The 14,638-nt window shown below is 47.9% G+C and overlaps 1 protein-coding gene across 10 annotated transcripts in view; it reads right to left on the minus strand.

Annotated features, from left to right (window-relative positions):
• Nucleotides 1-14,255, minus strand: part of clasp2 (cytoplasmic linker associated protein 2) — a 42,006-nt gene extending 27,751 nt beyond the window's left edge. For 9 of the 10 annotated variants that reach the window (XR_012960717.1, XM_076139614.1, XM_076139613.1 and 6 more), the window contains exons 1-6: nt 13,459-14,255; nt 8,481-8,559; nt 5,000-5,103; nt 4,785-4,876; nt 3,837-3,912; nt 3,044-3,141 (exon numbers count right to left, since the gene is read on the minus strand). Coding sequence is in view for 9 of the 10 variants with exons in the window: in XM_076139614.1 (XP_075995729.1) it covers nt 3,044-3,141; nt 3,837-3,912; nt 4,785-4,876; nt 5,000-5,103; nt 8,481-8,559; nt 13,459-13,656 (647 nt within the window). In the remaining variant the exon portion in view is untranslated. Of the gene's footprint in view, nt 1-3,043; nt 3,142-3,836; nt 3,913-4,784; nt 4,877-4,999; nt 5,104-8,480; nt 8,560-11,675; nt 12,552-13,458 lie in introns of those variants that run through there. The other variant, XM_076139608.1, reaches the window with a different exon arrangement.
• Between the last annotated feature and the right edge of the window lie 383 nt (nt 14,256-14,638).

The following is a 14,638-nucleotide window of genomic DNA, read 5'->3' on the forward strand; positions in this document are numbered from 1 at the left end:
TGATGCAGGCATACAGACGCAGACACACACACACACACAGAGCTCTGACAGACAGACGAGACGCTGTGTAGTAACATCAGAGGTAAACCTGCCCGTCTGCCTGCCTACACAACAGGAGTCCTGACATCCTGCTAAACACACACACACACACACACACTCACACTCACACTCACACTCACACTCACACTCACACTCAGGCGGCAACCCAAGGCAGCTTAGCCATGTGATTCACAGGTGAGACTATCTACACGTGAATAAGTCTCAGCTGATCTAAAGCATTGCCAGTATAGAGACCTCACACACGTCTAGTATGAGGAGAACAACAGAACCAACGACCTCCTACGAATATGAGCAAGCAAGAATATGAGCCATACACACCGTCCTCTGTCAGTCCACAGTAGCCGGACAGCTGAGCATATCCTAATAAGTGGAGATTAGCCTTGCAATGTTCTCCTGGGCTGTTCAGCCTCTCCTCATGCTTCCCTGCCTTTCACCACCATTTTAATTTGCCTGTTGTGTCTCAGAAAGAGCCGAGCCGTTCGTCCTCAGCGTGCATCTGCCTCTGTATTTCCCTGTTGGCTCATTACTAGGTTGCCGCGTTGTTGGGCAAGGTTGCATTGGTTCCCTGTGCTACGTGACACACACACACACACACACACAAACACACACAGAGTCCGGTCCTCTGCTCCTCTCAGCTCTTTGTATCCAACATGGTGCAGTGGCTCCAAGACGAGGGAGGAAGAGAGGAGGGAGGGAGGGAGAGGAGGGTGTGAGAGCCAGAGAGCCAAACAGCGAGCGACCAAAGCATGATGCAGACGCGTGACGAGGCACCACCTACTGTCGCGCGTGCATACTGTGTACCTACACACACATACACACACACGTTTGCTGAGAGAGCTTCAGGGGTGGGAAGAGTTAAATCTCAACGCAGGGATCTGTGTCCATGTGTGAGAGAGACAAGAGGGACAGGCAGCACGGAGATTCAGTTACCCTTTATATAACCTCCCTCACCGACCCAAAGACACACACACACACACTAAAGGGGGAGGGGCAGTGGAGCTAACTGCATAAATAGAGCAAAGCTACTTCTCCCTTTCGCTTCCTTCAATTCCTTCCCTTGCCTTCATCACTCTTACACGTCTCTTCACACGTCTTGACGCCAGGCAGTCCATTGACCTCAGGGGTCGGCCCGTGTGTCTGACACCCATACACACAGATCTTTCCTTCTCCTACACTCCCTTCTCTCTCCACTTTCTCACCGTGATCTGCCGCACGCTCCACAGAGGAGGATTTGTGATCTGGTCAGCGTGGCCGCACTCTGCATTCCCCCAGGCAACCACACTGGCAACACACACACACACACACCAGTGCACCAATAGTATCAGTAACAATATTTTGCATTATGACGTCATCTAATTGTCATGGTAATGGCCAATAAATGTTAGAGAGTCTAAAGACTAAAAGGTTAATTAGAGGCTTAGAGCAGCTGATGAGATTTACATACGGGCAATTTGCTGCTGCCACTTCCTGCTCCATTACATAGATAAACGCGTTATATTGTATGTCCACACTCATATCTATAGATTCACTTAAAGTGTAGCTCAGATACTTTAATGTAACTGACACAGTGCAGCCTTGTTAATCATCTTAACTCAATAAAAAATAAAGTTGTAGCTTTAATTGATAATTGAATGTGCCTGCACTCTTCTGACTCTTTATAAATGCATGACATCGATAGAGCAGAATACACAACCTACTTAAGCAAATAAAATTTTCTTAACCGATTAAACAAATCAAAGCAAGAGATTCAATCAATTCCAGTCCCAAGAGAGGAAGAGAGAGAAGGAAAATGTTCCAGTTTGAACAATACTTCAACGTACTAGTATTGGTTTCAGACCTAAACCCGGGCGTCTGTCAGACTTGAGCCACAGAAAGCAAACAGGCTCCAGTCTCTTTAAATCACACACATACAGACGGAGCGTTTGCACTGGAGACAGACGGGCTTAATATGCACAACACATGACACACAGCCCAGGCCAGCGGCATTCACAGACGCAAGACTCATGCTGAGCAGTCACAGCGCACAACACTGGCTGAGAGAGAGAGAGAGAGAGAGAGAGGGAGAGAGAGAAGAGTGACGAAAAGAGAGAGAGAGATAGAGAGAGAGTAACAGAGAGAGTGACAAAAAGAGAGAGAGAGTGACAAAAAGATACAGAGAGAAAGTGACAAAAAGAGAGAGAGAGAGAGAAACAGAGAGAGTGACAAAAAGATAGAGAGAGTGACAAAGAGAGAGAGAGAGAGTGAGTGAGTGAGTGAGAAGAGTGACGAAAAGAGAGAGAGAGATAGAGAGAGAGTAACAGAGAGTGACAAAAAGAGAGAGAGAGTGACAAAGAGAGAGAGCGAGAGAGAGAGAGAGAGAGAGAGAGAGAGAGAGAGAGAGAGAGTGACAAAAAGATACAGAGAGAAAGTGACAAAAAGAGAGAGAGAGAGAAACAGAGAGAGTGACAAAAAGATAGAGAGAGAGAGTGACAAAGAGAGAGAGAGAGAGAGAGAGAGAGAGAGAGTGAGTGAGAGAGCGAGAGAGAGAGAGAGCCTATAGATTGCTTAGAATAACCCTCAACCCAGCACAGGTAACCAGGACAACCAAAGGAGGACGCTCCCGCTCGATTCACCCCTTCAGCAGCGCGCACACACGCGCGCGCACGCGCACGCGCACACACACACACACAATGTTGGAAAATTTCCCGAACTTGTTTACTCCGCCCAATGCTGCCCCCCCCCCCCCCTCTCTCCACCCCCCAGTCAGTCAGCATTGTGCTCTGAATAAAAGTCTCTCTGTGTGTGTGAGAGGCAGAGTGGTGCATGGCGTGGCCTGGGACAGACAGGGTGCCAAGGCCGCCCGACCCACACACCCTCCACACAGCTCGCCCCATCTTGGCACAAGCGCATACACACACCTAAAAATGCGATCAATGCGCGCACCGACAGAGATGAACAATAACTCTCGCATGCTCGCACACGCACACACACAAACATGACTCACCGGGCAGCGGGCAGTCCTCTCTTGGCCAGGTCTGCTCTGACCTTCTCTCCAACATGGCGGTACACATCCACCAATGTGGTGATGGAGGCCTCACGGACCTGAAGGGAGCAGATGTGCAGGAATTTTAAAAAGGGGACTAGTATATGCACACCAGTCTTCTACAAACACACACACACACACACACACACACACACACACACACACACACACACACACACAGATATAGGACGACACACTTTCCACGCCGACTTATGTTACAGTAACTAGAGAGTCGTCATGTGGTGGCACAGCAAAATACAAATGCACAAAAAAGGCCTTAATGCACCGCCACAACCTGAAACATCTGATTTGCTCATTTTGTTCTTAGCACCCTTGTGTGTGTGTGTGTGAAGAAGATGGTGATTGGCTGGGACAGTGTGTGGGTAGGTAATGATTGGGTAGAGGATGTAGAGCAGATTTCAGGTCTGGGGCGCAACCCTACAGGAGGTTAAATCTACCTCGCTCTAACGTCATACACTCTCTCCCTATCTCTCTCTCTCACACACACTCTACAAGCTGTTGTGTGGGTTAATGGCTGGGTGAGGGTGCTCGTGTTTCATGAAGCTTTACAGAGCCCATCTCCTCACTAATAACCAATAATCACAGGGCTGCCATGAGACGCCTGCCAACACACACTCACTGGTGCTGAGAGCTCAACCACAGGCTGAGGACGAAGATAAGGGAGAGAGCAGGATCCTACAGGAGAGAGAGCGAGAGAGACGCTCCATACGCAGAGGGATCTACGCTGAATTACCTGTGGGTTTTGGTCTCCGGTCAGAGAGCAGAGATGGGGAACGATCTTACTGAGGCTCAGGGGTTGGGCTCCATACCTGACAGACACACACCAGAGAAAGAATTGTTAAGGATCCAGAAAAGCAATCCGGCTGTAAAAGACATGTTGAATGTATCATCGGCTATACAGACTGTATTTTATAGGAGGAAAATACATAAATAAAACAAAACCTTCCAAACATATAGCAGTCAACACTGCTCCTTTAACCTTTACTGTTAGGTAGCAGCTTAGCATTTAGCAGAGCGGTGTCGCCATCTCTTAGGAAAATGGCGCTAAAATCAGCACGGTGATGCTAAAAATCACAGCTGACCGGCGACGAGCCGCCTGAACACAGAGAGTCCTCCAAAGTAAACACATTCACACAAAGCTAGGTTGCCCAAATGTCCCCATTTCAACACACTGGAGGTTTATTTATTTATTGAAGCTCCACTGGGGGTGCAGATTCCTCACAGTTCAGTATTTGGTTTTCTTGGATGCTTGTGGTCACAGAGTCCTGGCTTTGGTACGGGACAGTATACTGTATGTTTGGTAACGTGGCGGAGAGGAGAATAGCACATTCCTACGCACAATGTTGTTTTGATCACGCACCACCCATTTTGCCTGCAGTTTCATTTTTTTATTCCTGGTATACATAACCTCCCTCCCATTATTCTCTGATGTGTGATCTCTGGCGTCCATTCATTCATTCATTCAATAGAAGAAGCACAAAGCCCTCAAACAGGCCTGTCAGCTCAGTGTGGGAGACTGAGACTGTTTGGCTTTGGAGTCGTTAAGGACAGAGGTTAGAGACGCCACGTCAACAAACTGCACTACAAAATGACATAAACCATAACGAGGATTCATCACCAAGACTAAAATATGCTTTACATGCAAGTGACATAGAGCAGAGGGAAAGAGGAAGTAGCTCACGTGATGAGGGTGGCCCTGAGGCAGAGGCAGACGCCTTCTCGACTGCGAAAGTTCTTGTGTTTGAAGCCCGGGAGCAGCCTCTCCAAAACATACTGGTGAGAGGAGGAGGAGGAGGAGAGTACAGGTGAGAGAGAAGGAGAGCGAGAGAGACAGGTGGAGAGACGGAGAAGATTTTTCCTGCTGTTTTGCAATAGTTATTGGTCAGTGTGTCTCACCATGGGAGAGGCCGTCTGTTCCATGCAGCGGAGGATGAGAGCCTGGCTGTTCTCTCTAACCTGGTCCTTCACATCGCCCAGCCGGTCCACCAGGGCCGGCAACACTACAGAAAACAAGAGACAGAGAAGTGAAATGGTAAAAGGGCCAACATACCCATCTATCCATCAGTGAAGAAGAGATGAGACCTCACATGACTCTGAGTATCTACGACTAGATTGAAGTGACAAAAACATTGGAGACTGCCCCCAAGTGGAAGGCTGTAAGAAGACATCAACATATAAAGACACATGAACACACCATGTGCATCTTTAATACAGTGTGTGCGTGTGTGTGTGTGTGCGTGCGTGTGCGAGAGAGGAAAAGTCTCACTGCAAAGTATAAGCCTGAGTTATACAACCGTCAGAATCAATGAGGGTATCGACCAGAAAGCAGCAGACAGGAAACGAGAAATGGACCGTGACTAAAGTAACGTCAAGATCATCACATGCTATCATGTCATTCCCACAATAGCCCAATGCAATGCAGACACACACAACCACACAGACACAGACACAGACACACAGGCAGGATAATAGCATTTAAAAACTGGCATTCAATGAGTATTTTGGCAATAGACCAATATTTGAGCCGCTCACTCTCATAACCTTATGTGGAATGAGGGAAGAGGTTAGATCCTTTTATTAAACTGCATCCGATCCCCCAAACCAGCTCAGAGGAGAGGGAGCCGTGACTGTAGGAGATAAGAGAAGACTCTCTGTGTTATTATGGGATGTAATTTCATGCGATTAGACCAGAAGAAACCCTGACACACCAGTTAATGAAGTGTGAAAAGTGGCTCCATAGTAAAGAAACCACGTTTTCACACCCGGTACATGGATGTCGGTGGTGGTTTTAACTGTCTTAAATTGAACATCGTCGTCTTTCACCCCTTACAGGGCCAACTGATGAAACTGATCGATCCTCGGAGTCTTTTTACGCCGTGTCCAACTATCCGATTGTACAGCTGCCGTAACCACAGCGCCACCCAGGAGTGAGACGAGCGCATCACCTGGCAGATTGATCTATAAATACCTGCCATTTCTGGGTGACCTACATATCTGGAGAGTTTAACTTTTGTGACCAAGTAATTTCAACCACACGGGGAAAACTTCAGAGGACAAAGCCGGCAAATCTGTTAACCAGTTCAAGACGTGAGAGCTGGTGTGTGTGTGTGTGTGTGTGTGTGTGTGTGTGTGTGTGTGTGTCTCTCTCTCTCTCTCTGCTGTCGTCACTCGAGGGAAGAAGTTACTTTCTGACCCAAAACTTCCCTTTGACATTCAGGCAAAGAGAAAAACAGAAACTGAACAAAGTAGACACACACACTCGCACACATTCCTACCCCGCAACATCAGTGTTGGAGTGATAGAGTGATGTCATCTGTCCTTTTCCTGTGTGGACATGTGTCTATGTATGTGTACAATATGTTACCATCACAGCAGGTTTCCTTGGCAACAGTGACAATGCCCCCAAAGAAGAAAAATTACAGAGGGGCATTGTTACATACGGTGACATCATCTGCTGTAGTAAGGATCAAACACACGTGCACACACTTGTGTATAGCAAGTTGGTCCATTCAGTCATATTGTCCCATTTCATCTCAATGACAATGGAACTGAACTAAGAGACTGGAGCCTATGAGTCAGCAGGATTGGGTCAACGGCCTGAGATCTGTGTGTTTCACTTCCACATCTGATAGCTAAAGCAAGAGGGCAGAGTGCACACACATGTACACACACACACACACACACATGCACGCACACACACACACGCACACGTACACACACACACACACCCACGTACACAGTGTAATTGCAGCAATCCTGTGCCATGAGTCAGTCCTGCAGATCAATATAATCAGTCATTAATGTCAATGATCTCATCTGCCTCCTTTCACTTTCTCTGTCTGTGTGTGTGTGTGTGTGTGTGTGTGTGTGTGTGTGTGTCTGCGTAGGAAGAGAAAGGGAGAGTAGGATAGATGGAAGTCAGATGGAGAGGGAGAGAGCCGGCCGCAGCTTTGAGTAATGTTTTTATCATCAACACACAGAGCTGAGATGAAAAACACACGCACAACAACACACACACACACACTCAGACTCAGCCAGGGTACGGGAGCTTCTGAGACAGGCAAGGAGAGTCAAGTGTGTGTGTCTGGGCGAGGACTATGCACAGCACGTCGACTCATCCCTGAGCTGCACCCCTGTGTGTGTTTGTGTGTGACAAGTTACAGCCTGGCTGACAAAGACAGCTGGTGACACCTTTAGGACACACACACACACACACACACACACACACACACACACACACACACACACACACACACACACACACACACACACACACACACACACACACACACACACACACACACACACACACACACACACACACACACACACACACACACACACACACACACACACACACACACACACACACGAGATGGGGCGGACATAACTCACAAACTCACACAAACTCAGCATATGAGGTCATGGGTGGGTGTGTGTGTGTGTGTGTGAGTGTGAGAGGTGTGGTTTGGGGGTGTAAGAGGGTGAGCTACAGATTGGCAGACGATTTCCAGCCTAAATATAGTTGACAGGATGAATAATAGGGGAGTGAGGCATGGACGTGCCAGCGTTTAGAGCCGCTGCTGCTGTTCTGTCTGAGAGGAAGGACAAAGTGGAAGTGAGGAACAGAATGGGAGGACATGCGCCAGAACGAAAGACAACAATACACAATTCAAGGAGATTACGACTCACAAGGGCACAGATGGGGAAAATGTTGTGTTCTGACATGTGGACACTTTACAGTACAGAAACCACTGCAGCTCCAGCTACGATTACAGAGATATTAATGTCAGACTAACACAGGGAGGAAGTGAGCTGAGGCAAAGAGGGCAAAAAAGTGCCCCTGGTACGACTGAGGATGATGTCATTAACGGAAATGAATGGACTGAACGCAGCTGTTACTCAACTCGTTTATGAATTACAACGTTGACTGGAGCCAAATACGCATTTTGTGGCTGAGAACATCTGACGTTTACATCACAAGGACAATAATGTTAAACATACTCTTAGTGTTCAAACGAGTGAGGCAACGCTTGAAAACTGGGTTCTACACTGGCTGGAGACAAATGTTGGTGTTGTAAAAAAAAGAAAGAAAGAGAAATGGATGATATCCCCGGAGGAGGAGGAAGATGAAGAACAGTAACTGTGGAGTCAGCTGGAACAAAAGTAGTTCCACATGCTTTTCAGTTCAGGCGACCACATGGCAAAGACCTGCAGCAGCACATTCTGCACCGGCTGACGTTATTATGTTTTCATTTCATGTGTCACAAGTGCCGCCCCCCCCACAACCTTTATTTAAAATCCCCCCATATGTTGGCCAAAAATAGAGCAATAACCCAGAAGTGAATGTAGACTTAAGGCGGGATAGGCGTCTCACCTGTGCCTAGGTATCCTTTGAACCTCTCGCCCAGGCGGTCCACGAACGCACCGCAGATGTCGATCCCCAACAGCGCCACCTAGAAGACAGGGTGTAGGAGGGAGACGTCAGTGCGAGGCCTCACAATCAATGTGCCAATACAGGTTCAGACATTTTCACAGGATCTTTCCCTTGATCGTAATTCAACAGAGAAGCGCGCCGACTGATTGATGAACTGTGGCAAGGACCTGAGTTGAATACGCTGCGGAAATACTTTTACATCAGCATGAGGAGGATGGAAACACACTGTGATGGAAAGATCTACTGTTCAAGATTAAACACAAGAAACTAAACTTGGATGAACTTCCACTTCTTTAAGGTCGTGAACGTCTGGAGGAATGATTCATGAAACTGATGCCGACGTGTACCAGGAGTTAAATAAGAGTGTTATCTTGTTACACCCCTGTCTTAATGGCTATAAAACAATACCTGATGGCAACACACACCATTTAAGCCGAGTGGAGTTTGACAGGTATTTGATCATTTGTTAAAGAAATGGAATGGAAACATAACATCTGGTGCCAAGTGTAAAGTTAAATAGAGGTGAGATGAAAGTTGGGACTCTTTGCCGTCTCACTTGTCTCCGTGTGAATCTTCAAGAGAATTATTGAGCCGTATGATTTGCATGGGAACGGTAAATGGGATATTTTCTCTGGCCCAAATGAATTTTTTCCACTGTGTTGCTGATTCATATCTGATCCCACGCCGCGCTGTGCTCTGCTCCTGGTATGCTCATCTTGGCAAGGGCCGCGTTGGAAACGAGCGGTCAAAAGAAGAAAATCCATTGAAACATTTCTCCCCTCGGTCCTGTGGGGGAACGCAGGCTGCAGTTCTTCCCTATTTTAGTCAAAAGGAGGAACAGGGCCAGGTGAATATGGCAGCAAGAGCAGGGGGGGAGGGGGAGGGGGGAAGGACGGCGTTGAAAAGGAACCGGTACCAGACCAAAACCCGTAAAATCACCTGGAGGGGAAACATGAGGTCCGAGTCAAGACGACGACTCCTTAATGCTGACCTCATTCAGGAGGGGAGGAGAAGGAAAAGAGGAAAAGCAGCCAGAGGGAGAGAAAGAACAGGAGAGGAAGGAAACAGCCCCGAGGCCCCCCACCCCATCCCCCCATCGCACCACAACAAGCCTGGCACACACCACCATATGGCACCTGCACTCCAGGAGAGACACACACAGACGGACAAATAGCGGGATAGACGGAGGGGACTGAGTTTGTTGTCTACCTGGAGACAGTGTGCAAACACACACACATCAATATTCATACGGCGAGCATCATGATTCAGCAGCGGTCACACTGAGACAGCGGCGCTGCAGCACAGACTCTGTGTGTTACATAAAGAAAAAGATGGTGGACTTCAGCAGGTAGTAAACATTTGCAGCCTGGACTGAACGCTGCTTTGTGAGCGCTCTGCTTACATGCATACCAGGCTGATCGGGTCACTGTGGATTCTGGAGAAGCTTATGGGCTAAGGAGCGTTTTTAAGATGGAAACACGAGGTTCAAGGGTCAGATATCGCACAGAAACACAGTTGGAGTTTGTGCTCAACATGTGGCCTTTAATCCATACTTAAGTGAATATCCTCTTCTTGTGCACACGATTAGTAAACGCCTCAGACAAACGCTGATGCCTCAAGTTTCACGACAACAATAACACAAGTATATACGGCTGTAATTCACCTATATAAAAAACACATAGAGGGGCCACTTTACATTTTGATTTAGGATAAAACGCAACAATCCAAATCTAATCTACGCTCTGTTCCTATAAGTCCATACATCCTGCAGCTGCTTCCCGGTGAAACCCTTCATGAATCCTCTTGCAGTGTGACGTGTGAAGCACCTGGAGCCGGGGGAGACGAGTTTGCATTATGGTCAGTCTCACATCATCATAAAATTAAGAAAAAACAGCATCATAAAAATATTACTGTCGCCTACAGAGCAGAGCAAGCGTGGCTGCTCGGTGTTAGATTGCTGGGTGAATTGATTCGGCCCGGTTGTTCGGTTTAATACTAGATTGAACACTTTAATAGAGCTGTACGGTGGAATTTATTGAGTCAATATTGTATCGAGGAGGCTGTGCTGCGATACAGATTGCACGCATCCATCAGAGTGCTGCCTCGTGCCAAACACTGAGGAGAAACTAGTAGGGAGAGATCACAACCTCTACAATCTGGTCGCTGCCCAGTAATCTGGCCCTGCTGCAATATTAACGCCGCCTGCTATTTGTGTACCGGTCTCAAATAATGCACTGATCGCACCGAGGGGGGATAGAGGAGACTGAACGGGGAGGATCGAAAAGGAGGAGGAGGAAGATGGGAAGATGAAACCAAATCCTTGCCCAAAAAAAAGGGACAGAGAGCAAGGCCACAACTGAGGAAGAGAAGCCGAGGGACGAAGGAAGCCTGGTGTTTTATTCATTCTTTAAGAGGAACTCAGGGGTGGAGGTGGGAGTCCCCTTCTGTGAACATGCATTTATGAGTCACAGCCCGAGTCTGAGTCTGAGCGATCCACTCACCTACCCACACCACATCTATCACTTCAGTCCCCTGCTTCCTGCAATCGCTCTTCTCTTATTCATCTCATCTATCCATACGCCGTCTGTTTGTGCTGACTCAGCATTTTGCTTCCAGCCAACCAGTATCACTGTTAGAGGGACAGTGGGGGGAGGGGGGTTACAACTCCCTCTGAACATCATTCTGGATAAAATCGGTGAAACTGTGCAGCTTCAAATGGAGGTTGTAATTATCTCCTTGTGTAAAACCATGAACACACGTAAAGAAGCAGGTTTAGTTCAGAAAAGTAACTTTTTTGCTCACACACACGCCACCACAGCAATGACAACAACCTGACGCCTACAGCCCAGAGGAGGACCAGCAGATCCCCCACTGTGTCCCTGGGATGAGGTTTGAAACCCAATCTCACATTGCCTTGACATCGTTGCATCTACGGTCTGAGAAAATCAGCAGAGCTGTCAAGCTGTTAAAGGAGATCAGACAGACAGATACCAGACCGGTGACAGGTGACATCCCCTCTACATTACTGCGAGGACACATGTTCTCTCTCTAACCGTTAAACTGGAGGGAGATTATTCATGATCTCAGCTGCAGCACAACAGGAAGTCTCAGTGAAGATCGGTCACGATCTCTCACCTTGAAGTTGCTGGAGTTCACCCAGCCCAGTAACTCGTCGATGCTTTTGTCCAGCCTGGGTTTGTCCTGCTCCATATCAGGGGAGCGATCCGGGTCGCTAATGAAATCAACCATATCCTGGCCGACCCGCTGCCTGTGAGAAACATCTTTCTGCTGTACCTGCTGGTAAAAATAGTCCATGTTGTCCTGATCCTCCATCGGTGCTCCTGCTGCTCTGTGGACAGAGCGTCCACACCGAGGGGAAGGTGAACGGCAGAGCCTCTGTGATCTGGACTACGATGATCTGATGTGTGACCATGAACACACAACCCCTCAATAAGTGATGATTAAAGATCACAACCCTCCCTTTATTCAAGTTGAAATCTCCTTGACTATGAAAGATCTTTCTGGCCCGGCTCCTATCCAAGGAGGAACTAAGTGCACTGACTAGTTCCTCTGTGATCTCTGTGAGACATTGACCTTAAATCTTCCAGAAAGCACCACAGAGTGCAGCCGACGTAGACACGGGCAGGTTCATACAACGGATGCGCATGCAAATAAGCTAACGGCGCTGTGATGCTAAAGAAAATAGCAGCTAGTTAGCAGTGAAACCCAAACAAGGAGACAGAGCTCCACTAGCGCGGCTAGTTCAGGCAGCTCTCCGCAGCTCCTGCCTCCACTCGGCGTTTATCTTCCATGATCGCCGCTACAGAAGTGTGTGTTCGCGGCCCGCAGCAGGTCCTCCTAAGGCGAAGCTGCACCGAACTGCTCGGATAAAGGTTGAGCTCCAGCCCAGAGCTGAGGGCTTTGTATGAATCCAGGTTAAGTGTCTCTGCTGTTCTGCTCCGGCTCTGAGCCTGTGCGCTCTGCCGGGGACTGAGTCTGACTGCAATCAGCCAGGAGGCGCGACCAAGCAGTGATCAGGCCGATGGGTCTTTGGGCACCGCACAGCTATCCAGTAGGATGCCTGATGGAAAATGATCCAATGTGCTTTATTATGAACCACACACAGCATCATCTCCATCTTCTGTTGACTCGTTACTGATACTCTTTGTTTATCCGGTTGCAGATGGACTCACTTAGTAGTTTTGATTGATGACTAGCAGCCGGCGGATGTAAACCAAATGGGGGTGTGTTCAATAGGGACTGGTGCACAAATCTCTCACTCTTGCTGAATCCTGGATCAGTGTGCAGACAATGTTACTTCAGAAAATATGGGAGTCAGGTGTCAGTTTGGTTTGGAAATGGATTGTAATCTGCTTTGACTCGGTGTGTGGGTCAACATGACACCTCGTCATGATGTCACAGCCCGGCAGTTCTGGGAAACCGCCCAGAATAAAAACACACAACATAGAGCCAGACAACATGACAGAAAGAGGAGAGAAAGGATGCATGAGTGGAGCCAGACAGATGACCCCTCCCCCATCTACAGCACTGACAATGGGTACCCCTGAACACACACACACGCCGTCACAGGCAAAACAACACACCTAAGAACACACAATAAGCCCTTAATATTATCCAACTCTGTCCTTGGGCTGAAATGTACAAATCCATCTCAGTTTTCATTCCAGATCCACACTGAATCTTCTTTGAAACAGAAGATTTCAGTGTGTTTGGCTGTTTTACATCACATTAGACCCTCCTCCTCTTTCATACCACCAATGTGTGGACAGCTCTTTGTTGAGATATTAAAATTGTTCACATTGAAACCAGACCAATGACACAAACACTGCAATTGTCCATTACCGAGGACACACACATTCATCCTCTCCCCTCCCAACGGCCGATCACGGTTTCTCACCTTGAAATTGCTGGAGTTCACCCATCCCAATAACTCATCGATGGTTTTATCCAGCCGGGGTTTGTCCTGCTCCACGTCCGAGGAGCGTGGTGGATCATTCAGGTACTCGATAAGCTCCTGGCCGACCCGCAGCCGGCGAGTCACATCTTTCTGAACTACCTGCTGGTAGAAATACTCCATATTATCATGTTCCTCCATTGCGGCGTTTAGTGCCGTGTGGCCGGCCACAGCAGCCGGCCGCGGTCAGGAGACGGTTGTCCTGGAGTGAAGGGTCGGCGGTCCCTCGGAGTCTCTGCGGGACTGTGCTGCGACTCAACTAACGGCTGACCATGAACGCACCTCCCCCGTATTAAAATGTTGAGTTAAGACAACATGCTCACTTTAAAAGCCCCAACATTATCGCAAACTAACTTACAATTTAAAAGGAAACATTCATAGCTTATATGTCCCCTGTGCTCTATCTAAAACTTTAAAATTTTTAAATTCCCCAGAAAGTTCAGGGGAACGCTTGTTTGATAGCACTGCGACCCAAACAAGGGCTTAGCTTAGCTCGGTTAGCTAACGTCAGTTCTCCGCGGGTCTGACTACTGGATTCACTTCGCTTTTCTCTTCTATGTCCTCGGGTAGAAAAACGTGTTAAAACGGTCAACAGACAAGTCCTCCGCCTGATATTTGGTACCAAACTACTCGATAAAGGTTCGGTCCAGGTTGAGAGGTTTGTATTAATCCAGTTACGGGAACTCAAACGGGTCCGGGGCGCCGAAAACCTGCGCGCTCCTCCGGGTCGGATACTTTGCCAGGAGGCGCAATCGAGCAGTGATCAGGCCGTTTGGTCTTTCGGCGCTGCACAGCTACCCAGCACAATGCCTGATGTAAAATGGTCAAATCATGATTTATTCGTTGTCATTCCTGTTGTTGTTTTTGGAGTGACATCAAAAGCATAATAACGTGGTTTCTGTATGACAATTTGGGCGATATAATTATACATTATATGACAGCTCCGTGATTTAATCTACCCGCAGTGTTTAGGTGGGCGTGTCTGGATGTCCATGGCTCTTTGGTGACACCTAGCGTTTAAAAAGCGATGGCGCCTGTATAAAGTTCTAAAACACAATGAAGTTTCCGTGACAAAATCTCACACAGGGGAGACAAAGCACATTTACTATTAGTAACTTTTATT

This window comes from Genypterus blacodes, unplaced genomic scaffold (assembly GCF_046128005.1).
Source record: "Genypterus blacodes isolate CSIRO-AG114 ecotype Tasmania unplaced genomic scaffold, CSIRO-AGI_Gbla_v1 ptg000438l_1, whole genome shotgun sequence".
Classification (NCBI taxonomy): Eukaryota; Metazoa; Chordata; class Actinopteri; order Ophidiiformes; family Ophidiidae; genus Genypterus; species Genypterus blacodes.